Source organism: Scomber scombrus, chromosome 1, assembly GCF_963691925.1.
Source record: "Scomber scombrus chromosome 1, fScoSco1.1, whole genome shotgun sequence".
Lineage (NCBI taxonomy): Eukaryota > Metazoa > Chordata > Actinopteri > Scombriformes > Scombridae > Scomber > Scomber scombrus.
The window spans coordinates 33,673,494-33,697,817 of record NC_084970.1 but is presented as its reverse complement, the minus strand read 5'-3'; the positions used below and the strand labels follow the sequence as shown (position 1 = coordinate 33,697,817).

At 37.8% G+C, this 24,324-nt stretch overlaps 3 protein-coding genes across 4 annotated transcripts in view; 2 read left to right on the top strand and 1 right to left on the bottom strand.

Moving 5' to 3' along the window:
- The window catches only part of prc1b (protein regulator of cytokinesis 1b), a 291,205-nt gene that overhangs the window by 189,097 nt on the left and 77,784 nt on the right, over positions 1-24,324 (top strand). The window lies entirely within an intron of this gene.
- LOC133995515 (NLR family CARD domain-containing protein 3-like) lies at positions 1,288-21,258 on the bottom strand. The gene is made up of 16 exons (XM_062434979.1): positions 21,170-21,258; positions 20,967-21,077; positions 20,756-20,857; positions 20,468-20,584; positions 20,196-20,312; positions 18,664-18,733; positions 16,755-16,995; positions 14,779-16,531; positions 14,506-14,679; positions 13,496-13,669; positions 13,369-13,415; positions 11,279-11,783; positions 4,278-4,310; positions 2,541-2,719; positions 1,804-1,885; positions 1,288-1,411 (listed from the first exon to the last, which is right to left on the bottom strand). The coding sequence occupies exons 1-16, from the start codon at positions 21,256-21,258 to the stop codon at positions 1,288-1,290; spliced, it is 3,918 nt and encodes a 1,305-aa protein (XP_062290963.1).
- Positions 22,558-24,324, top strand: part of LOC133982893 (V-type proton ATPase subunit d 1) — a 155,235-nt gene continuing 153,468 nt past the window's right edge. For both annotated transcript variants that reach the window (XR_009925360.1, XM_062421796.1), the window contains exon 1: positions 22,558-22,726. Coding sequence is in view for 1 of the 2 variants with exons in the window: in XM_062421796.1 (XP_062277780.1) it covers positions 22,600-22,726 (127 nt within the window). In the remaining variant the exon portion in view is untranslated. The remainder of the gene's footprint in view (positions 22,727-24,324) is intronic.

The following is a 24,324-nucleotide window of genomic DNA, read 5'->3' as shown; positions in this document are numbered from 1 at the left end:
TTTTGAGCAATGGCTACTGAAACTGAGCATCTGGGCTTTAGTTTTGTCTGTGGGAAGTCCTATCTAAAACAGTGAATTGAAATGAAATGCTTACAAGCTGAGGTTAAACTAACATGTTTAATGTTAAAATTATGGAGGGATACTGCCTCCTTTTGACAGAAAAATGACATCACAGCTTTATTTTAATTTTATCATTGCTTTTATTGAACATGTCTCACTTCATTGAAAAAGTGAATACAAAGTAATAGTAGGTTATACTGGCGAAATATCCAGTATTTCAACCAAAGTACAGAAAAAAAAACCCAAAGTCAGACACCATAAAAAGAATACATTTGGAAGAACTTGTCCAGATATTGTTATCGATTATATTCTTATAGAAAAACAGATGTTGGCTGCTGGTGTAATCATGACGAGCCGAGAGTCGAAGAAACTGGAAGCCGACCCTTTCCTTTTGTCATTACGCTTCTGGTTGGAGAGAAAATAGGAGATTGTGATTTTTAGATGACAAACCATCGCAGATATACATATACAGTATGTATATATATATATATATATATATATGGGTCAGTGACAAATAAGGGTTGGCAAGATGAACAATTCAAAAACATATTAAAAAGATATTTTAAAAGCAGCATCATGTTGGTAAACATTTACATTTTGTGTTTTTGTTGGTTTTGTCATTTGAAATGACATTTGCACCATTTTTTTTTAACCAAAAGTAAGACTGAATGCTCCTGAAAATGTCAAATGGTGTAACCACAAAAGAATGATACATATTAAACATTTTATCAACCTACATCATATTTAAGTGTACTTATACTAATAATTACTTCATTTAAAACATGTAAATGTTTCCTGATCTCCATGATTCCCCAGACTAAATGTAATATTTAGAACAATTGTATTCCATTACCTTTGTTTAATATAAAAAGTTATAATGTAAGATCATGCCAAACTAGTTGATGCTTTATTGAGTTTTATTGAGTTTTCATGGTTACACCAATTAGACATTTTTGCCATAATCCTGTAATATGTTGTCCCAAAATGGATTCAAATTTTAGAAATTTGATGCTCGGTCCACAAAAAAAGAATGTGTGCAATTTATTTATATGTTTATTTTCAAATTTTAACCCCTTTAAATTTGACTAAACCACATGGACACAAAAAAACCCATAATTGAACCAGATATTTTACTTTGCTGCTGTTACACTGAAACCTGATCAGTAGTGAGGTATATTTTCTGTGTTCTCACCGTATGACTTGGTAGAAGAATCCTTTTTTAGAAACTCAGCAGTACAGCTTGTTGACACGGGCGATGTCATTGGCGCTCAACGTAGTGGCTCGTCCGAAGTTAAGGTTCGGGTTGCTCTTGGCAACGATGGTGGGTTGGCCATTTTTGGAGAAGGCGTACCTGTAAGACACAAACACATTTTTAGTATAACAGATAAGCACACACACACCGGCTCCCCCTCTCACAGTTATGGTACTGCTATTTTTTAATTTATTTTTTTCAGGTTATATTGAATCTCAGAGTTTGACCTGAAGCTGCATGGTTGACTTAGTTTTTTAGATCTTTTGGATTTTATACCTTCAAATGTAATAGTATGACTTACAGTATAAGAACATAATAACTATAAACTGAGCACTCCCAATTCAGACAGTTTTGTGACAGTGACTAATTTACAAAGCTGGTCTTGTATGTATAATAAAATGTTGTATCTTTGCGTTAAGAAACAGAAAATAACCACCAACGTAATTTACGTCAATATGACATCAATACACTATATGGTCAAAATCACTCACTTGCTGTAATGCATGACGGACTGGAAGTCATAGGGAGTTCCCAGGTTGTTGGTCCGCGCCTTCTTGAAGTTGTGTTCCTGTCCTGCACAGAAAGACAAAGCAGACCAAAATATAAACACACAGATCTTAGATTTTGACGTGTTTCTTCCTTCATTAACAGTGAATCTTTAATCCACCCTGCTTCATGTAATCAGGTGTTCAGATACTCAGTCCATATTTCTCTGCTGCCCTGATGTGTGACTTTAGAATCTACCTTCCTGTCTGTGTCCTCCTGCCACTATCTGGTTATTAGAGAGTTTCCTGCCACGATGGCTGAGGGCCCACAATATTGTTATTGACCTTTTCTATTATATGTTGTTTAAATCAGAGGTGACTAGTAAAACTAGGAAAAATTTGACTTGCAATGATTCAGATTAGAAGGACAATTATCTCAAGTTGGATGTCAGTGGAAAGATCAGAAGCCTTGACAGTGAGTGGTGAGTGAAAATAAGTGAGAATAGTGGTGCATTTTATGGAGAAACTGGCATATTCTTCAATTTTCACACTTATCAAAGTTATCCAGTGGGCCAGATTGGAACCCTTGGTGGGTTTGATTAAAAAAGCTCCAGCCCACTCTAGTTACATCCTAATATTATGAATGCAATCAGTATAAATTACAAACGTACCTCTCCATGTTTCTCAGCATTCATAAAAACCACTAGTGTGAAATAATGTTCAAGTGTTTTATGTGAGTTGACCTGACTTGATGTTCTGGGTGAGGATGTTGACGTATCTGTCTCTGTCAGAGCGGACTTGCTCGTGGTGGAAGCCGAGAGCGTGGAGAACCTCGTGCTGCACCGTGCTTGTGCGTATACAGCTGTTTCTCCTCAGGGAGACATCCTGTTGTCCTCCCTGACGGCCAAGGTAGGACCAGCACCTGATACACAAACACACACACACAAATATGACTGATACATTGGATGAAGTACAATGCAGTTTAGTGGTCAAGATGCAGACTTTTTGGCTCTATCTAAGAACAGCTGGAAGTGTGGAAATGTTTAAAAGTAAAATGAGAACTTATTTCTATCTTGCTTGGATGCTTTCAATGTTTTTAATCTTTTTATTTTTTCTACTTATTTTATGCTATTTTATTATTATTACTCTATGGACCTGATTTAATAAAGGTTTGCGTGTGTAAAAACGTGACTAAACTTGACATCTCCAACAAAAAATGTGCAAGCTGATCTACTAACGCAGCGCACTGAGGCTTGCGTCTTTGAACTGGGCTATAAGATAATACGCTCTGTCCATTTAGTATGTTTCCCATAATGAATATGTAATATGAGGCGGACACGTAGCAGGTGAGAAAACAATTTCTACACTCACAGGCAACCTGCACAGGTCAAACAAATTGGTGTAGATGAAAGTTTATTGGCTTAAGAGAGGGACCAAAAAACAGTAACCCGCTCTTGAAATAAACTTGAAATTTAATTATTTTAATGTTAACATACAGTATGTGTGTGCATATATGTGTGTGTGTTTTCCTACCCAGATCCAGAGAAGAAGTGTATGTAATTGCGATGCCACGAGGCCCTCATCTGAAAGCGAACACAAGTGGACCTGTGGAAGGACTCCAGAGTACTGATGATTAAGTTGCGCTCATTTGTGGCTGCAGAGACAAAGAAAAAAGTATTTTAGAAGTGATTTGTTTATTCATGTATGTGTTATTTTATATTTATTATAGTTTTTATTTTCATATATATATTATTATTTGAGTTAGTCTATTTAGTTATTCTTTTCATCTATCTGTATTTTCCACACAGCTGCATCTAACAGCAGGCAGGGAAATGTTAAAAGTAATCAGAAAGAATTAATTTAATTTGTTTTCTTTCATAATTCAGGTTCATATTTTTGTTTGAGAGAAGCTGATATTTTCAGACACTGAAGCTGTGGTTGAAAAACTTGATTCAATAAACTTAACATTTTTCATGTTGATATAAGAACTATGCTCATTTAAGTGTTGTTATTTATTAATTGCCCACCCATTTAAGGGCATCATGAATATTGTGCTGCTACTGGTCTTAAAAATCAAAGTGAGCATATAATAAGATAAAGATTTTAAAGCTGTGGTTATTTTAAAGTTTGTTTGTTTTTCCACTCAGGGAAACAATGAACACATTCTAAGAGTCACTGAAAAAATGTCAACAGCATTTCAGAGATGTGGAACCGGACTACTTTAAGTGTTTCACCACCAGACTAACTGGGCAAAGACAAAGAACTTCCCACTCTGTCTATTTTCATTGGGACCAAGGGGTATTTTTAAAACTCAAATGTCAAGACTTCTGCATATTTTTGAAGTCTCTACTTGCCTATTCAAGTGAATCCTACCATAAAGTTAAGACAGTAAATAATATAATGTAATACTATAATGTTTAGATGGTATTTCTGCATAGAGCTGGCAGATTTTTGCTTTTATAAAATAATCTCTCTTTCACTTTAGTGAAACTTCTGACTGCAACTGAATAAAACTGACTTTGTCTGCACTGGTCTTCAGGGGGTCAAAGGTTAAGTTTCTGACACTTACAGTATTCAGAGGAGATGGTGTAAGGGACTGTTACATAGTATCCACTTTTACGCCACTTGCAGCCTATAGCAGTGCAGGGGACAGCGTTCCTTTTCATATTTGGGGCAATGTCGTCATAAATCAGCCTCGTTCCTGTGAAACAAACAGACACTCATATAGATATTCACAGCAGGAAGGAGAATTTGAGTTTTACATGACTGCTAGATCTTTACATTTTTATATAGGGCTCAACTGATTAATCTGTCCACAATTGTTTAATTAAGTTGATCAGTTGTTTAGTCTATAAAATGTAAGAACACTGAAATTATTTATAAGAAATAATTTCCTTTTCAAGCTTTGGGAGCTGAAGTTACATTTTGTCAGTCCAAGCTTCACATTGTAGTTATTCTGTAATATTTAAGTTATTTTAACAATTAATAAATAAGTCATAATCTTTGACATTTAAAAGAAATAAAACAAAATTATACTCTTACGTATGCCAGCATTTGATCTTGCAATGACTTCAGAGACGTCCTGAGATGAGTCTGAAAAAATAAAAAAGACAACGTAGAATATCAGAAACAGGCACCAGCATTATTAAATGTGTATATATTGAAATGTTACTTCAATAACTTCAACTCACCTCCATCATCACCTTCATCAGTTGCACCCTGAGACACAGAGACACAAGATTGAACAATTTATAACCATGTTTTTTCTCTTTTCTTTTTTGATGCTGCTGCTATTCAGTGAATACCAGGCATTTTCAAACATATTTGTTGATTAAAGAAAAAGAAAAAAAGTTAAAAGATTACATGCGGTTTTATGTGTTTAGACATTAAAGGCTCATAATTGAACAATCTCAAAAATGCTTAGTCAGCAACCATTTTTCACATTTTAGTTCACTGAAAGTTGATATTTTGGAGATGCATGATTTTCACATGTAACATCATCATAATCTCAGTGTTAAAATATTTAGTCTTACCGGAGGAACAGCTGTCAGCGAGAGGAGGACGACGAAGAGGACAACTGGAGTCATGATTGAGGTCCTTTCCAGTCAAACTTCAATCTGAAAATAGAGTCAAAATATGATCATTTTTCCTAGCTTAAAATAAGCTTGGTATACATTAGTGCCTAATCAGTACAAAATGACCAAAAAAATAAATATAAGGACATGGGTGAAGTTTACCTGTTGAACAGGATGCTGGATGCTCTGATGCTGGATGCAGCAGGTGTTCGGCTGCTCGCTCTTTATAGGCATCTCACACAAGGTGTGGCAGAAGTTTAAGCAATATTTGCAGAGTCATCAGTCAAATATTTTTTGCCATGTAAAGATGAGTCAAACCACTGAACTGGCAGTGTTCCTCCAGGAAATGTCAATGTGAAGATGTTATCTGATGATATCACAAATGATAGAAAGAAAAACAAAACAGAACTTGTCTAGAAGGATGTTGACAAAAACCAAAACGGATTTCATCAGAAACTGCTTGTTGCCACTGGGTAAACAGTGGATCATTTACAAACCATCCAAAACGCTGCTGCTAGGATTTTAACACAATCCAACAGATGGTCACATATTACACCTGTTGTAACTTCTATGCATTTGATTATTACATTTTAGAATTCATTTTAAAATCTTGTAGAGCGCTTGGGGCCAGGATACACATTATATTAATGACTTTCTGCATCCTAATGCCACACGCCGAGCTCTTAGGTCCTCTTGCTCTCTGTTAGTCAAACAATAGAAACAGTTTTTTAAGAATTGTTTTTGTAAAGATTATTATATTATCTATTTGTTATTAGCGTACACCATTGCATTTTTGAGGTGCTTGAGAAGCTGGAAAACTCACGATAAGAAACAAACGCGTAAGAACTGTCTAAAATTGCAAAGTTCTGTAGAAATTGGGCTCCATAGCGCCCACATTTTTGGAACACATTTTCTTTGATGTTAATGAAATTCTGTGGGTTCATTGTTCTCATCATTGTCAACATAATACATATATATATTTTATTTTTTAAACATTAATTCAGCCATTATGGATCCAACTGTTTGAAAAACATGATTTTTGTTTTTTGTTTTTTAAGTCATTATATCAGTTTGGGTTCCCCAGTTTTTTCCCCCTGCCAAATATGTCCATTTCGATTGCTGATATTTGGAGTTTTGTCTGTTGACTCTGTGAATGATTTTTTTAGAAAAACATTTAAAAAAAATATACACTCAGCGTGCACTTTATTAGGGATGCCTGTACAGTCAATGCAATCTAGTACAACAGGTCATAGTGGGGGTGTATTCCAGTGTGATATATTGAAAAATGTTCCTATGACCTCAATAAATAAAGTATCTATATAAAGTATAAATACCACCTTTTTTTGGGACAATGTCAGCAAAAACTGAAATTTGCGCACTGAGCCCAAGAGGCAAAGAGAGCTGGACCACCAGGAGTTGAGGCACTGGGAGCTGCTGCACATAAGCCTGAACAGGGGATGGCTGTTCACCAACTGGAACAGGAGACAGCTGCATGCCAACCGGAACAGGGCGTAGCTGGACGTCAGTGGGTTCAGGAGTTAGATGGGGCAAATCAAAACAGAGAATCCAACAAAAACAGAACAGAAAACCAAGGCTCAAATAAACAGGAGGTAGTTAAAAAACAGGACACAGGTGAAATACATGGTGAATCAACTTAGATGGGAAAATACAGGAACTATAAATAATAGATAACATACACAAGGAGAAAACATTTTAAAATAAAACAGGAATTAAAACACAACTGAAACTACAGACAGGATGTGACAGTAACACTGGTACATTGCACATACGTTATTGACGTAAAACTGGGAAGATTATCCTGATTGATGACATGCTTCACCTGTAACCTGAACCACACAGGACCATACTGGAATGAAAGAAAACATGTTGTCCCACTGCATGTGTTTGTAAATGAATGTATTCTTATACCTGCAAAGTCAAAGTCAAATTTGAATTCTAACTTTTGTGGAAATTTAGAAACTTTATATTATTTTATATTCAATTTTTTATAAATATTTTTTTTAAAAGACGTATAAATTGTAAGGATAAAACATTTTGTGATTTTTTTTTTGTTTTCCAATGAACCACACAATGTCAACAATGTCAATGTCAAATACCAAGACCTTGTGTCCAGCCGGCATGACTATTATAACAATAACATGAGCAGCTGATCCAGGCACTTCGTGGGAAAAACTATCTTATTAGCGCCATCATGAAAATAGCAGCCAGTGTTTGTCAGCTCTGCCAATCCTTATTAATATTAATATTACAATTATGAAACTGTCTGGATAAAATAAACTTGCTAATGTTAGAATTAAATGTCCTTCATTTTATTTGAACAGTTGCTGAGTCATCATGTTGTGATTATTACACAATATAGAAAGGAGATGGTCTATCTATCGACATATTTTACTACATGTTGAATGGAAGTGAAAATAGTCGGCCCCTGGAAGGCACCAAACAAAAGCATTGCTATAAGTATTTGAACAGGAAATTAATTGACTTTAAGGATGAGTAGTTTATTTGTATTTTTAAACCGACTGCTCGAACCAGAAAAACAGTAACACATCATTTGTTCCTTTCATTTGTATCTCTTGGAAATTGCGCTCACAAGAATTAATGCAAAATCAAGCAAAGTTACGTTCAATACTGAAAGAGTCAGAGAAACTCAGACTCATAATTGCTCTTGTTTTGCACCTGGCTTGTGTTAAGTGGAGCAGTTTCCAGTGTTTCAGGTTTTTCTAAACATTTCAGCCTACAGATTGGTTCATAATGAGTCTGTGTGTTTTAATGCGCCCACACACACACAGCTCAATCACAAACCAGCTTTCGTTTCACTGGCAAGGACCACATCAATAACATGATGTGCTTGAAGGATTTATTAAGATGATGAGTATAGTCCGTTGCCGACTGCATTTTCGGGAGGCTCACAGGAGGTCCGCCATAGCACCCAGGCAGCAAGGACCCCCAAAAATCTCCACTTAAGACTGAGTGGATCTTAAGAATGGTGCGACAGTGATACGTGGCAAAAAGATTAGGCGCTTGTTTGAATTAGGAGATGAAGAGAGGCTCTGACATAGTAAAGTTTGGGATTTCCAGAATTGCAAATAGCTTGTCTCCAAAGAATTCAGTGGAACTTTAAAGTAAATGGGTATGCCTGATCAGATTGATTGGGCATAGTTTGTTTTGAGTAGATGAGTCAGTCCATCTTTTCCATATATTGCTAGGTCGCAACTTTTAAAAAAATTTTTATTAAATTTTATGGTGCAATACAAGTGTTCACCAACAAAACATACAAACAGACCATAAGACACAGTACAGGACAGCGGGGAGAACAACACTTGAACAGGACCGAAATAAGAGGGGAAACAAACAGTAAGTCCTTTGTGGAGAGAGAAAACACAGAGATAAGACCCCCAACATTCCTCCATGAGAAAGCGCTTGGCGATGGTGGAAAGGTAAAAACTCCCCTTTAATAGGACGTAACCTGGAGCCTGGAACCTGGAACCTGGCCCATGTGGACTGACATCTGCCTTGACCAGTTGGGTTAAGAGCGAGGTGGAATCGTCTGAGAATAAGTTAAATCTGAAAGCAGGAATGGTTGCATGGATCAGATTGGAAAGTTGCAACTGTGAATCTGGAGAATGAGAAAACTGAAAGCTGCAATTGAGATGGTAAGATGAGTATGGTTAAGGACTGACAATGTGTCCACAGTAAGAGGAAGCCGGTGAGGATTTTAACTGGGTCTGTGCTGTGGCTTAGTGAATTTATCAGAGTGGTTGGATACCAGGCTCAAATGTCAGTTAGGAGTTTACAGAAGATGCAGATAACGCTAGGATAAGCGTGCAATATGAGTTTTAATAGTTGAGAAAAGGGCGTCGATAATGAAATGGTCATAGTGGCAAGATAGAAGGACAGATAGGTTACCTTGAACGTGTGAAAGCAATGGCTGGTTGAAGGTGGAGATGTTTTCGACACTGATGATCTCAGCTGGCCATTTGGTGGAGAACGATCGTCCACCATGGCAACCCCCAAAACTGGCTTGCAAGTGTAACAACCAGAAGTAATTTTTAAATTAAATAGTCTCTTTATAACACAACAAGGGAGGACTGGACACACAATTTGAACAACGATTGCTAACTTTAGCGCCGTTTTCCTTTTTCTTAAATGTATTGACGTTTCTGGTTAATAATGCATATTTATATAAAATCAAATTCCAATTAACAACTCATAAAGAGTTCCTTTGGCAAAGAGCAGCAGGATTGTGACTGCTCCAGGTTATATTTATTTTTTCTTCTGTTTGATGACTTTGTGGTCGCTCAATCGTTCTGGGTATCTGTCTAGATCAGGTGCTGGGTCTCAACATGGGCTTTTATAGTCTGCAAGCTGGTTTAACTGTTATTATGTTAATACAGTTTTAAATTAATTGTTTATTTTCAAATTAATTTATGTATTATTGAAATCATGTACACATAAATTCACCTTTCTCTAATCAATTTTCTATTTTATCTAATTTATCTCATTTCAGTGTTTTGGTAACCGGGTGGTTACACAAGGTGCCTATATTTGGCTTTACCCACTTATTCATTATATCCAAATTACTATTTATCAGTTTATTCAATTATTTCCACTCAAACAATCAAGTACAAGTAACTTTAGGACTTTCAGCATTTAAGCATGTTTATATATGATAAGGTTTTGGACACTGACCATGTTTAACACATACATTACACATCGTATCGGCATAAAAAGAATAGAAAATCACAAAATGCATGATATGTCCCCTTTAAGGACCTTGAGATTGTATATTCTCATACAAGGTTTTGGACATTGACCATGTTTAACATATATATTACTGACATAACTGAGAATGTATATTTACATTCAGCTTCCCACTACGGGTGAGGAGGGTAAAGTTCAAACCAGGAAAAAGGTTGAGAATATGATGCATTCCCTCCCTACACACAACAGAGTCTACACATGATCTCTTTTCAGTTAAAAATGAAGTTATCTGTTAAAAGAATATAGTTAAAGACATTGACTAAACAAAGGATGTAAAATATACAACATATAGTACAGTAAATAAACTAATATCAATATACAGTGAAATAGTCTAGGCCTGTTATTTAATCACTCTGAGAAAAAGAGGACAACAGTTTTACAATATGTTGCTGTTCAGATTTGCAGATAAACATTAAACTTAAACTAAACAAATAAATATGAAATGAAGGGTAAATGTATTTTTTTTTGTTCTCAAATGTGAGCGAAGAGCTGTACACCAAGTAGCTTTCACTGTGCAGTCTGCACTTCTTTTGTCAGGGTTAGGTATATTGTTCATAGTCCACGTTGGGAGCTGATTCTTTGTGCTCTATTTACAAAGACAAATCTTTCACTAACTTGCTCTGACAGACGCTCAAGAAGATGATATAGTACGATAGGCCTTTCCAACATTGGATTAGGGGACTCTGTGCAGGACCATTTCTATAACTTTCCCAAATCAATCCAGCCTTCCCACCCACTTTAGACCGATTGTCTATCTATGTAGATGTAAGAAAGTTGTGAGGGTTTTCCCTTTTCTTTCTACCTATCTCCGACATAGACTGACCCTCATTGCCATCAACTTAGCTGTAGCATAACTGCATATATTTATACATACAGTTTTAAAAAATATGGTATTCACAGCTTATTTCTGACATTATACATTTAAAAAGTAAGCCTTGTTTTTTTGTGCTGAAACATCATTAAAATGGACAGAATATCAACAAAAGGACATAAATCTTGTTCTATGTGCCTCAACAGACCCACTGTTTTATATGGGAGGCTACATTGACTCTGAGATCGGTGACAGATGAACAGATGATGGTAACAGTCTACAGTCATTTCCAAACTCCAGTGTTCGCCCAAACCCAAATGCAGGGTAGAGGGGTTCGGTAAATGTGGAGTGGAAGGTGTGGAGATGGACCTGTTTGATAGAAGAGAGTTGGGAGGGAAGACTGTAGAAGGACAGAGTGCCTGCAGACCAGTCCAGATAAACTGCGACTCTGTTAGAGTCAGAGAGCAGATATGTAGATATGTCTGTTGCTGTGTTATTGTGCCAGGCAGTGTAACCCTTGTCAGAGCAGAACAGACTCCAGGACTGATCATTCCATCCGAAACAGCAGTTGTCGCTGTCTCCTCTCCTCTTGATTCCTCGGTACGCCACTCCTATATTAACCCTTCCTTTCCACCGTACCTCCCAGTAACAGCGTCCAGTCAGACCATCAGTACACAGCAGCTGTTTCCACTCATCAAATCTCTCTTGATGATCGGGGTATGGCTGCTTCTCTTTTTCCACTCTCACTCCTTTGTGGTCTTCAGACAGAATGAGGTTTCTGTCAGCTGTGTTTGGGTCCAGTGAAAGCTCACAAGCATCTGATGGAGAAAGCAAAAACAAGTGATTTATAATATAATACATTATGTGACCTGATCTGTTTAGATTATTTATGTGTTTTTATTCACTTTGGTCCAAACTAAAATGTCTGTCTAATGGACTGTCATGAAATATGGCGCACACATTGATGTTCCGGTCAGGATGAACTCTAATAACGTTGATGAAATCCAGCATACTATTAAAACAAAAGCATGTAATTTGTCAAAGGTTTGACCAGCAACATTACAAAGGAAATTATTGCAAGTGACAAATAAAAATGTTTAAAAGTAACTTTTAAAATGGGTTATTTGTGAAGTTTTTTGGACTGTGGTGGTGATGGTTTCTGTGCTTCTTTTGCTTTTGGGTACCCACACCCCTAAAGTCAGTAAGGGAAGATGCTTATTATCTTATTAAATTATATTATTTATTTTACTTGTACGACTCTTTAAACATGCTTCCCCTAGGACATATTATTCAGAGACGTTTCAGTCGTGTTTTTTCTCTCCATTTTTACGCTGATGCAGATGTACCTGTCCGTTAGATCCACAGACCCTGGTATGCTGAATGCCCTAACAACTACCTTTGCAATGTCAAAGAATCTTCAGTAGAATTCAAACAAAACAGAGATCCTTGTCATTGGGTATAAGGTAAAGCAAATGCTGCCATCTGCTGGTTATCTAGTGGAACATATCAGGTCTGTTGCGAGAAATCTTGGCATTTTATGTAATTTTACGCTTTGAGCAGCAGCACACCATAAGACCTGTTCATCATCTTAGAAATATTTCTTTCTCTTCATTTTTAAAGACACATAGACAATTTCATATACTTTTATCTCATCATGTTTAGATTATTGCAATAGCCCTTTTACTTGCCTAAACCCAAAATCTATTGATTGATTCCAGATAGTACCAATCTCAGCTGCTGTACTTTTAACCAGAACAAAAGGACACGATCATATCGCTCACGTTTTAGCCTCTTTACACCAGCTCCCAATATGTTATAGAATTTAATTTGAGATCCTACTTATTTGTAGGAGCTGCTTTTAATACCCCCCATGGCCTCTCTTCCAGCTATATCTCTGATCTTTCAGTGCAGCAAGTGTAAGTTCCATATTTGGGATTCCTCGGGCGGAGGCGTTTTGCCTGTTCTAGAGTCCTAGCTGAAGACTAGATGGGACAGGGCAGATTCCTGAGGCTCTGGAACATTCTCCCCGAGAAAATCAGGTCAGCTGATTTTCAGTTTTCCTTGAATGCTTTTATCTCCTTTACATTATTGGTTTGTCTATTCTTGCCTTTTTCTACATTGAAATGGTTTTTACTATGACCCAAACCAATGTACCAATGATCCACCTGAACAGGGCAGCGCATCACAACAATCTTGTCAAAACAACATATCCATGTTAACACTGTTAGCATTGCAACCTCACTGAAAGCAGGTGATTCATGACCCAGTTGGCATACACAATGACAAAGTGGATTGCTCTACACAGAAGAACAATCAAACTAATTTAGCATGATTAGAGGACTCTGCATGTGTTTATAGAACTAGAGTTACAATGTATAACCCTGAAACTAGAAAACAACTTACACCTAGATGGAGATGGTTTCAACCGATGCTTTCCGTGATTGTCAAAGCTGTGAAAGATGTAGAGAAGTGTCAGTGAACAGACAAATCCACACAATGTATAATGTATCTGTACAGTACTATACTCTACTTGAGAGTGTCCAGTTTCCATCGTGGGTCATTGAGTCCAGCAGACAGCAGCTTCATTCCTGTGTCTCCTGGGTGATTGAAGCTCAGGTCCAGCTTTCTCAGATGGGAAGGGTTGGAGCTCAGAGCTACAGCCAGAGAATCACAGCCTTCCTCTGTGACCAGACAGCCTGATACACTTTGAACACATAGACACAAGTGTCAAGTTAGATTTTCACTTGCATTAATCAACATTGTTTATACTGAAAGGTAAGCTTGGGCAGTATCACAGTATTATGGTATTCAGCTGTAAGGTATGATTTTCAATACCATCAAAAACATGTTCTTCCTTTTTCTTCTAAACTGACACAGTAGCTCTATTACAGTAACATGGTATGTTGAAGTACACAATATGTGCCACTAGGGGTTAATCATGCATAGATGGAACACTACAGGAACTACATGGAAATCTTGCCTAAATCATTTCTTTTCATTGGGAATCTTTGTGTATGGTCTTTGTTTAATAAAGATTAGCCAGTCTTGATAAAGGCAACTATAAAGAAAGAGGAAGAAGGTAAGACATCAAACCTCCATTGTCACCACAAGGTGAATCTTTAAACTGGACAGACACTGTGTGTTTTTATTAATTTTGTATGTTTTGTTGCACTAACATAATTCTTTCTACACAGTGAATTGCATGCTCATAGTGTACTGGGCAATTGATGGGCCACAATGTGGTGCTCACACTGAATGTAAGCATAGATTAATTAATCATTTAGATATTCACATTGTTTTGTCAAAGTCAGATCTAATTTACCGTTCCAAGCATCACTTTATATTCTGATGAAATGTTGGGAAGGTATTAAAGTCACCTTTAGTCTGTGTGGCAGCAGTGATTATCTTAAATTTATTGCATGTCACACTGCAAAGAAACAGGAATCAGAACCTCAAAGAGGTCACACATCCTTGAATAATGTGAATGGTTATAACTTGTTATTAATTTATTTAAGTGAAATCTATTGAACAAATACAGACCCAAGTGTCTCTAATCTGCAGCTCGGACTACTTAGTCCAGCTGAGAGCAGCTTTACTCCTGTGTTCTCCAGGTCATTGTTGCTCAGGTCCAGCTCTCTCAGATTAGAGTTCTTGGAGGTGAAAACTGAGGCCAAAGCTTCACAGCTTCTCCATGTGAGTTTACAGCCACTCAGCCTGAAGAAAAGAGACGTTTGAATGTGAAATGTTTCCTTGTCTATCATAGAAATTATCATATTGAACATATTTAATGTTTCCAGTTATCTGTACACCTACAGGGATGTTTTAGAGGCTTTGACCACTGGCAGCAGCCTCAGAAGACCCTCCTCTGAAGCAGAGAATTTCTTCAGGTCAAACACATGTAGATCTTTTTGTGATGACAGTAAGATGAAGACGAGCGCTGACCACTGAGAAGGAGACAGTTTGTTTTCAGAGATATTTCCTGATCCCATGTACTCTTGGATCTCCTCCACTAGAGAATGGTCGTTCAACTCATTCAGACAGTGGAAGAGATTGATGCTTCTCTCTGGAGAGAGATTGTCCCTGATCTTCATCTTGATGTGCTGAATTAGCATCTCTTTGACCTCTGTTTTGCTTTCAGTCTTTTTCAGCAGGCCTCGTAGGAGACTCTGATTGGTCTCCACTGAAAGGCCCAGGAGGAAGCGGACAAACAGGTCCAGGTGTCCATTTGGACTCTGTAAAGCCTTGTCAACAGCCCTCTGATAGAAATATTTGGATTTAGAGGCTAAGCTTCTTTTCAGTAGATCGACACCAGTATTGATGAATGTCTGAAGGACATAGAGTGCTGCCAGAAACTCCTGAACACTCAGATGGACAAAGCAGAATGCCCTGTCCTGGTTCAGCCCACGTTCATCAATGAAGAACTGTGTGAATAGTCCTGAGAAGACTGAGGCGGCTTTTATGTCAACATCACACTCTTTAAGGTCTTCTTCATAGAAGATCAGGTTTCCTTTCTCAAGTTGGACAAAAGCCAGTTTTCCCAACGCGTGAATCATCTTCTTGGTCTTTTTGTTCCAGACTGAATGTTTTGAAGCTTTGCTGTGATATTTTACATTTCCTTGCTTGGTCTGAACCACCAAGAAGTGGATGTACATCTCAGTCAGGGTTTTGGGCAGCTCTGCTCTCTCTGTGACTTTCAGCACATCCTCCAGAACTGTAGCAGTAATCCAGCAGAAGACTGGGATGCGGCACATGGTGTGTAGGCTTCGTGATGTCTCCATGTGGGAGACGATGCTGCTGGCCTGATCCTCATCTCTGAATCTTTTCCTGAAGTAATTCTCTTTCTGCAGATCATTGAACCCTCTGACCTCTGTCACCATGCCAACATACTCAGGAGGGATCTGATTGGCTGCTGCAGGTCGTGTGGTTATCCAGAGGCGAGCAGAGGGAAGAAGCTTCCCACTGATGAGGTTTGTAAGCAGCACATCCACTGAGGTGGACTCTGTAGCATCAGCCACAATCTCATTGTTGTGGAAGTCCAAAGGAAGTCGACACTCATCCAGGCCATCAAAGATAAAGACAACCTGGAAGTCTTCAAACCTGCAGATTCCTGCTTCTTTGGTTTCAGTAAAGAAGTGATGTAGAAGTCCCACCAAGCTGAACTTTCTCTCTTTCAGCACATTTAGCTCTCGGAAAGTGAATGGAAAGATAAACTCTACATTTTTGTTGGCTTTGTCATCAGCCCAATCCAGGATGAACTTCTGTGTTAAGACTGTTTTCCCAATGCCAGCCACTCCCTTTGTCATCACCGTCCTAACTGGTTCATCTCTTCCAGGTGTGGGTTTAAACATATTCTCACTTCTGAATGTTGTTTCTGGACTTGATGGTTTTCGAGACACTGCTTCTATCTCTCTGACCTCATGTTGATCATTGACCCCTCTACTGTCTCCCTCTGTGATGTAGAGCTCTGTGTAGGCCTGATTCAGAACAGTTGTGTGTCCTGCTTTGGCAGTCCCTTCAAACAAACACTGAAACTTCTTTTTCAGGTTAGTATGTAGTTTATGTTGGCAAACCAGAGCAAGAGTTTCTGAGGAAACAACCAATAAAATCAGTCAGTGGACTTTGAGATGATAGATGTAAATTCGCCACAAATGCATCTTGATTAATTTAATTTTAAGTAGTGATTCTTAATTAACATAATACTCTATTCAGGAATTTGTCTCCATGTAAACAACTTCATATTTTGATCAAATTATCCAGACAAATATAGGTTAAAATTTGGAGTTCATATGTAGTTCTCAAAGGTATCTTACTGCTCTGCAGAGAGTCAACCAGCTGCTCCTGCTTCATTTTCCTCAGGAAATGCACCATGATCTTCAGAAAGGCTTCGCTGTTGCTGCTGCTCTGGTCTTCTTCTTCATCTCCCATGACTTCATCATCTGCTCTCAACCTCTCTGAGCTTTCTTGAATCAGAACTTTCTTGAACTTCCTCAGCTCGTTCTTCACAAAAGTCATGATGTTTGCTTCAAGCAGCTAGATAAGCACAATATGGTATTTAGACTAGGGACCAAACCTATACAGGATTTTTGGGGATGATGTTGATACTGACATTAGGGTGTAAAAAAAACTCTCTCTGTATGTATACATAGGCAGGGGGCAAATTAAAGGAAAGAACTGATAAAAAGTGAAGAGAAACGTGCAGACATATCCACACAAGTGCACTGCCTGTTATAATCAAGCAATTAACATCCACTCATGCTCTGTGAGCAGGCCCAGTTGATTCTGATTTTGTATCAACACGGCAAGAAGAAAAAATCTGAGTGGCTTTGAAAGAGGGTTGATTGTTGGGACATGGACAGCAGAAACTTCAGTCACAAAACCTGCTCAGCTGGCTGGTGTTTGTATAGGAACAGTGACTAAAGTGGCATCTACATTTAGATCAATGGGAAAGAAAAAAATCAGTAAATATGATCAGAAATTGTGGTCAAAATTAGTGTCAATGCAGGACGTGATCATCAGCCTGTGTCAGCAACAGCAGTCTGTCAACAATTACATAGAGAGGGATACTATAAAGGGCACATTTAAGATGTGGGAAAAAGTGATATGGTCAGATGAGTCATTCTTCATCTTATTCTCGATAAGTGGGTGAGTGCATGTGTGGCGTACACCAAGAGAATGGTACAGGTGTAAAGGCTTGACAGTGTGGGGATGTGGTGGCTCTGTTATACTGTGGGGGCATTTTGCTGGCATAGTTTGGTTCCACTTTTCACCTTAGGGGGAAGGGTCACTGCAAATCAATACAAAGTTGTTCTGAGTGATCACCTTTATCCTATGATGAAACATTTCTGATGGTAGTGGTCTATTCCATCCATAGAGCAGAATAGTTTGATGAGTATGAAAATGGCCGTCATAGTCACCAGATCTCAACCCAATTGAATATCTATGGGAGATTTTGGACTAACCACCATCATCAAAACACCAAATGAAATATATATTTTGGAAGAATAGAGTTCATCCCTCCAGCAAAGTTCACAGACATTGCTAAGGACCACTGAACCGGTTCAGTTGTACATGGTGGGCCAACACCTTACTACGAAACACACTTTATGTTGGTTTTTCCTTTAATTTGAAAACTAACACCTTTGTACAGTAGACCTAGATAATTGAAAAGTAAGGGATACAATAGAATATATATATATATATTCTAAATGCTTATTCAGCAATCAGAGATAACATTACAGTTGAAAGTTGAAGGGTAATAGCTTTGGACATTGTATGAAAGAGCCATCTAATGTTATTTGAGGGACCTTTTATGCCTTTAACAAATCTTATTTGGTTGAGATGAATCAAAGAACCATTTTATCAAAGATGTAATGCGATTATCTAAGTAAACAACTTCTGATCATAATCAAGTAAACTGGGGGAACCACTGATGTTTATCAGCTGCTAGCGACTGCACATTACACCTGCGTCCTCATGTGACACGTTCAGTTGAAGTGCATGTGAAGTGCAGCCCTGACTGCTACGAAACGTGTGTCACCTGGATCTCAGCCAATGCATGAACAGTAACTGACAGAATGTGACATCAAGTTGTGAGCAAACAGGTTTGAATGAGAGGGGTTTTCCACAGGCTAATGAAGTTAAGTTGTATTTTATATTTCTTTTTAATTTTGAGTGTCTTGAGTGTGTACATTTACTTACCATGAATATGGAGTCCAGGTTTGTTTGATGTTTCCAGGCAGGCCGTGCACTGAGAACTTCTGACCTCTTTCTGTGAATTTTGTAGATCCAGAAAACATGAAGTCATTTAATGACACACATACACATATTTAGTTATATATAGTTTCCATCACTTCAAAGGAATTTGGTTGATTTGCATTAATTTCTTGGAGACTAACCATAACCACCATATGCCAAACCTTTATCCTTGCCTTTACCTTAAATGAAGTTTCTAACCTAAAATGTAATGATTTACATTACGGGGACTTGCTTTTTCTCCCCAAAAGGGAGGCAGGTCCCCAGAATGTGTAAAAACAACGTATGTCCCCACAACAGGAGTAATAGAAGTTTATATATAACATATTTATAACAGACTCACTATGGTATAAGGACATTTTATTGACTTACATCATCCCTCCCTGGATACTTAACCTTATCTTAACTGTAACTGTTGCATGCCAATCTTTGAGCTGGTCTTAAAGGACGTGTTCAGAGTTTTGTCTGGCTAAAAACGGAGCGGAACTACAGCACTTCAGAGTAACAACCAAACCTCCATGTCTTTAAATTGCGGGAGGAAACCCACACAGGTACAGAAAGAACATCCAAACTCCACACAGACAGTCACCAGCTGGCCAGGTGTTACAATTAGCCAAAGCCTTAATTATTATGCTTTATAATTATACTTTTATTGGTTTATTGTCTCTCCAATAGCAGCTTAGAGAATAAACTGGTTTCCGTAAGTGTTGGCAAACAGGTATTGATGTCCAAAAATAGAAACACCTGTTTGTGACTGGCATTTCTTTTTCCATGTGGGTTAGTTCCTTGAAGTCACATGAGTTAAATAAAACATACTTCCTGCTTCCAGCTCTTATGTTTTTAATTCTTTCACAAACCATTCCTTGATATTTATGTTCACTTTTGGACTGGTTACTCTGGGACATGAACTGAACTTAAAGGACAGGTTCAGAGGTTTTCAGGACAACAGTCAGGCCCAAATGAACAATGACACTGGATTTTCTTGCTGTTATCATTCCTCCTGTTCATACTAGCCATTAGAAGATCACTTCATAACGCAATTACATTGTAATTGATGGCCAAAATCCAGTCCTCATTTTGTGTCCTCAGTCCTCAAAGATGTTTTCAAAAGTTTATCTTATGTGAGGCTTCAGCAGTCAGACTTGATCAAATGAAGTGACTTTCTTCCACATCTACAGTCTTTTTAGTAAATGAAATGCCTCTTTGTGTCTTGATGTACAGCGTTTTCATGTTGAAGTATTGTATAAGTGCAAGTATAGTAAAATCTTGATCCCTACTGTAAGTGCAGAACAGTGGATTCCTACAATAACTAATAATTAAAAAACCCTTAAAATTCCTGCTCATTGAATGCAATGGCTTCAAGTTTAGACTGGTCCTTTTTCACAGTCAACATTTAAATTCCAGGTTGTAAAAGAAGATATTGATGCAAATGCCATTGGATTCATATAATATCATACCTATATGCTTTAAATTCTTACCTTGGCTCAGCAATCTGCCCTCCATCCTTGAATTCAATGGGTTCACTTTTAGACCGCTCACTTTTCATGGACACGCAGCTTGGTACAGGTGAACCTGGTCTCTCTGGACTCAATTGGCTTCAACACAATATGAACAAATTCCAGCAGATTAATCACAACAGATTAAAAGCAAATTTCAAAATGTATATTTTAGCACTGCTCTAATCTGCCAATCTCTAACTTAAGGTCAGTGGATTCATATAATAACATACTTCTGTGCTATAAATTCTCACCTTGGCTCCACAATCTGCCATCCATCCTTGAAGGCAATGGGTTCAAGTCTAGACTGGTCACTTTTCATGGACACACAGCTGGGTACAGGTGAGTCTAGTCTCCACGGACTCACTTGGCTTCAACACAATATGAACAGATTCCAGCATATTAAATGAAAATAGGGTAAAAGGAAATGTCAAAATTCATATTTTAGCTCTGCTCTAATGTCTTGACCGCTAACTGCAGGTCATTGGATTCATATGATAATATACTCATGTGCTTTAAATTCTCACCTTGGCTGTACAAACTGCCCTCCATCCTTGAACGCAATGGGTTCAAGTCTAGACTGGTCACTTTTCATGGACACACAGCTGGGTACAGGTGAATCTGGTCTCTCCCAATTCACCTGGCTTCAACATTCAAATTCCAGGTTATGAACTGACTGCAAGTATATTTCACAATTCTGATTTGAGCTCAGTTGTGGTCAGTAAAGTCACACAACAGATGTCAGCTTCTTACCTTGGCTGAACAACCTGCCCTCCCTCCTCAATAGGTTCAATTTTAGACTGGTCAGTTTTCATGGACACACTGCTGGGTAAAGGTGAGACTGGTGTTTCCTGCTTCACCGGACTTCAACACAACATAAACCATAGAAGCTGATTTCAGAACTAAACGCTGATATAGTGAACAGTAACTGACGGTCAGAGAGATGTTCATCTTACCTCACAATGTCCAGACATGTTTCAAAATGTCCAGACAGATCAGCCTTAGAGGTCAAGACCTCATCCTCTCTCTCCTCGGACAAATTCATATTAAAGTGTTCGCCTTTACAGAAACAAGCTGGGATGATTTGTCATGGTAAGGACTGCATTAAACCTCAGAGGACCCCTATCAGAAATCACACACACATCAATACTGTAGCAGGCTCAATGAAATAAAGTGTATCCTTGTTTTTATACAATACTGTTGACTTTTGCTCATTTGTATTATTAGTAATATAGAAAATACACTACATTCAACCTCATCCAAGCTGACTGACCAGTTGTGAAGAGTCTTTTCAACCATATGCTGATTCTACCTGAGTAGGTGCATAAATACTATTCAAATCATTAACCTCAAAGTAATAGACAAATGTTGGAAATATATATTCACATCTTCAGCCTGAAGTAAATAAAATTACCATAACAATTTCTGCCTAAAGTCTAAAACAGTTAATTATACATTTACAGTATAGTTGTTTTTTCCAGTGGTGTTCTTACCTGTCACCCTCATCCAGATCATTTTTAGAAAACACTGAAAAAAGCATTAAAATAGACAAAACTCATTGTTCTTCCTCCTCATGCCTGAGTGTCTGTGTGTGTCTGAATTACGTCTATCACATGCTACGCACCTCAGTTTAAACTTAACAAACCAGTCCAACCTGAGGCAAAGCGCCAAATCTATGACATAAACACATCAGATCACATGATGCGGTTCCACGTTTTAGCCACTAGATGGTGGTAAATCACCTCATCTGCTCCAAAATAAATCAACACCTCTCTAAAATAGTTTCAATAAATTAGAGGTTATTAGATTATATTCGATTGAAGCAGGTGTATCCCTAGTAAACTGGTAAGAGATACTGATAAAATATTAATATGTCTTCTCGTTTTTGATGTGTTCCTCAATGTTTGTTTTCATTCAAAAGAGGACACTGAACTTTATGTATGTTTGCATTTTTGTATGTTGATGATGATTATATTTGTTCTACAGTCTGTCAAAAATATTAATGAAAAAGAAAAAAATTGTCCAAACCCACTGAGCCAAATTTTGTAGACATAAAATCTGAATCACAGTCAGTTGTCTCAAGTTGGATGTTCTTGACTGTGAATGATGAGTGAAAATAAGTGATGATGACATTAGGTGCATTTTTATTGACCCTAAAACCAAGTAGGCCCTATACACACACACACACACGCGCACGCACGCACGCACGCACGCACACACACACACACACACACACACACACACACACACACACACACACACACACACACACACACACACACACACACACACACACACACACACAGATCAGATGACGGTCACATGGTTCAATCAGCTGACTGACTCTTCTGCTGCAGAAACGGAGCTGATCTGACGGGCGGACAGGATGCCTTTCTCCGAGCTGTACTTTAACGTGGATAATGGCTACCTGGAGGGGTTAGTCAGGGGCTTCAAAGCGGGGATCCTGTCCCAAGCAGACTATCTCAACCTGGTCCAGTGTGAGACCCTCGAAGGTGAGTTAAACAAAAAGACACAGCAGGAAGCTAAAGGGCTAACAGCTGCTAATGCTAGCTGTCATTCTGAGCCATTTAACATTCAATCTGCTTATATATACACAATAATATCACTTTTTATAACATTAGGCATCACTCTATTATGTATTACTGCCACCCAATACCTGTCATTAATGTCTATATCGTCATTTTACTCAGATTTAAAAGAGAAATATATCATTCACCTCTGATTCAGCTTAGCTAACTAGCACAGTGCTAACAGAAGCTAAAGGCAAACATAACCAAGCCTTCATGGCCTGTATTGGTGATTAATTTGGGTTTTTAGAGGAAGTGAAAACGTTTTTGCAAATGTACACTATTGCGTTAAGACTACAGCTTTGACTGCATGTTTTAGCTCTAGTTACAACACTGACACTCCAGGTTGATCATGGTTATTAATGATTTAAGTGACTGCTTCAGATATTTAATTTGGGTTAAAGGACAGGTTCATAATTTATCAAATGTGTCTTAAAACCAGCAGTCAGGTGTCCATATGAACAGTGAAATAGGTTTTCCTTGCTGTAATCGTTCCTCCTGTTCATACTGACTATTAAAAGACCTTCTTCAAATCCACATTTAGTGTAAAATGCATTTAAAAGAAGATGTGAAGCTTCTATTCAGCTCCAGCAGTCTGAGTTAGTCATATCAAGTGGATATCTGACACATTTACAGTCTTTTTAGCATCAAATTCCCTCTTAGTGTTTCCCTGTTGAGCTGTGGTGGAAGTATAGTAACAAAAAGACTTTGGTACTAAAAACACTGTAACGATGAAACATAGAAAACACAAAACACCTTAAAAGATTAATTTCACCCTGTCCATCACCTGTTTGAACTGCTGCCCTCCAGGAAACACTACAGGTCCATCAGAACACGCACCACACGCTTTATGAACAGTTTTTATCCCAAAGCCATCACCATAATGCACTCTGAACTGAAAGCAAACCCCCGGTACACATCACCTCAAAATATGCAATAATTTGTTTATATAACAGTGTGCAATAATATCTATGAACACTTTTTAAAATCCCATTTTAACTGCATACGCTGGCATGAATGAGTGCATGGTCTGTGTGCTGTGTAGATGAGAGTATATGAGTGATGGATGGATGCATTTATTTATTCTTAACTATTTTTATTTATTTATTTTGATATACGAGTCCGATCTTGAGCGCATCTGAATATCGTTGTATGTTCTGTACAATGACAATAAAGTAATCTTGATCTTTATCTTTTATTTGACTCATTTGGACGACTGAAGCTTCATATTAGCTTCAGATCAACTTTTAAATACATTTTTACACAGAGGAGACTGTGGATCTAGTCCTCCATCACTTCCATTGTAAGTGCATTATGAAGGGATCTTCTAATTGTCCGTATGAACAGGAGGAATGATTACAACAAGAAAAACAGGTTTAATGTTCATTTGGGGTCATGACTTTTGTTTTAAGACAGATTTATGAACCCTAACTTTAATAATTAAACCAACTGTGTGACAGTTTTCTAATAAACATCAATATAACTGAGACTTAATTGCAAAAATACATCTTGTTTTCTTGTAT